The sequence below is a fragment of the Nothoprocta perdicaria genome, unplaced genomic scaffold, assembly GCF_003342845.1.
Source record: "Nothoprocta perdicaria isolate Ctin4 unplaced genomic scaffold, notPer1 scaffold_160, whole genome shotgun sequence".
Lineage (NCBI taxonomy): Eukaryota > Metazoa > Chordata > Aves > Tinamiformes > Tinamidae > Nothoprocta > Nothoprocta perdicaria.
The window spans coordinates 565,241-567,133 of NW_020454761.1; the positions used below are offsets into that span (position 1 = coordinate 565,241).

Below are 1,893 nucleotides of genomic sequence, written 5' to 3' on the forward strand. Positions count from 1 at the left end.
CCTCACACCCTGCCTCCCCCCCTGCACCCCTCCTCACACCCTGCCTCACCCCACCGTGCTTTGACCACCTCCCCCTGGAGGGACTGCCACACTGTGCCTTACCCCATTGTGCTCTGGCCATCTCCCCACGGGGGACTGTCACACCATGCTTCACCCCACCATGCACTGACCACCTCTCAGAGGACTGTCACACTGTGCCTCACCCCACTGTGCTCTGGTCACTGTGCATCAGGGGGTCACCAGGCTGCGCCTCACCTTGTCTTGCCTGTGGCCACCTGCCCTCGGATGGCTGCCACACTGCCTCCCCTTGCCTTGCTGGGGGCCACCATGCCTCAGGCGGTCACTCCTGTGCATCTCACCTGCCATCACTGCGGCCACCATGCCTCAAGTGCTCGCAAGGCTGTGTCTCACCTCACTGTCTATGGGCCACCACACTTCACGTGGTTGCAGGGATGTGCATTGCTTCACCTTGCTGTGGCCACCATGCCTGAGGTGGCCACCACACCTTGCCTCAACTCGCCTTGGGCCACCACCCCTCGGGGCTGCTAAGTTGCACTTCACCTTGCTTCACCATGGTTGCTGCACCTCAGGTGGCCTCCAAGCTACCCCTCACCTCACTTTGTTGTGGGTCAACTTGTCCCAGGTGACCACCACACTGTGCCTCACCTCACCTTACTGTGGCCCCCTACCCGCAGATGGTTGCCACACTGTGCCTCACCTCACCATGCTCTGGCCACCATGCCACCATCCTGTTTTTCACCTTACCATGGCATGGGCATGGTTTCTCAGGTAGCCACCATGCCACGCCTTGCCTCACCTTGCAATGGCCACCATGCCTCAAGTGGTTGCCATGCTGTGTCTCACCTTGCCTCACCATGCCAATGCTTCTTAGGTGACCACCATGTAGTGCCTCACCTTGCCTCCCTATGGCCACCACACCTTATGTAGCTGTCACGCTATGCCTCACCTCAGCTCACAGAGGCCACTGCACCTCAAGTGGCTGCTATGCCATGGCTCACCTCTCCATGGGCTGCCACGGGAGTTTCCACACTACCCTCAGCTTGATGCAGGGCACCATGCCTCTGGTGGGCCCCTGCATCTCRCTATGGGCCACCACAGTGCCTCCACCTGTCCTGCAACAGGCCACTGCATCTCAGGTAGCCGCCTTGCCTCCCCTTACCCTGTCTGGGTTGCAGGGAGCCATGGTCCCCTCCATGTGTCCTCTCTCCCTTGGGGACATGGTGCACATCTCCAGTCACTCGTGGGTGAAATGGTCATCCCTGGGGCCCGGCAGCAGGGTCTCTTGGGGAATGGCCAAGCCCAGCCCCATGCCTCGCTCCCTGCCTTCAGCTGCACACAGAGCCTCCCCCTGGCCACATACCCACCACCGTGTGAAAGGGGAAGTGTGATTTTGGAAGTTTGGCGGGCTTTGGTGAGGATGAGCGGCTGTGGTTCCTCTGGACTGGTTCATCGCAGGCTGCAAGGTGCTTGAACGAGGCTGGTCTTTGCGAACCATGTCTGTGCACCGCAGGGCTGTGACCCGAGCAGGTGCAAGCTTTGAATCKGGGTTATCTTCTCAAATAACCTGCAAGCCCTCCTGCTAAACKATACCCCATGCACACTCACTGGCATATTTTTAGTCACTCAGTTTGAAGGATGTCAGGAAGAGAAACCAGCTGTAAACCAATCACTCATTATCGCTGTGTGGGGATGGATTTTGATGTCAGATCTCTATTTAAAATCTAAAGCATTAGCAGAGTTAGAACAGAGTCCACATTCTCTGTTTGGTTACATTTAAGAAGTCTTGTTTTCTCCAACTAGATTTCCAAAAGATGGGCTACATTCAGATGTTTGGGGATAGGATTCAGCATGTTGAGTAGCACAACTGATTTG

The 1,893-nt window shown here is 57.0% G+C and overlaps 1 protein-coding gene across 1 annotated transcript in view; it reads right to left on the reverse strand.

Annotated features, from left to right (window-relative positions):
- PLXNC1 (plexin C1) overlaps positions 1–1,204 on the reverse strand; it is a 70,200-nt gene extending 68,996 nt beyond the window's left edge. The window contains exon 1 of the mRNA XM_026035532.1: positions 1,181–1,204. Coding sequence (XP_025891317.1) covers positions 1,181–1,204 — 24 coding nt within the window. The remainder of the gene's footprint in view (positions 1–1,180) is intronic.
- Between the last annotated feature and the right edge of the window lie 689 nt (positions 1,205–1,893).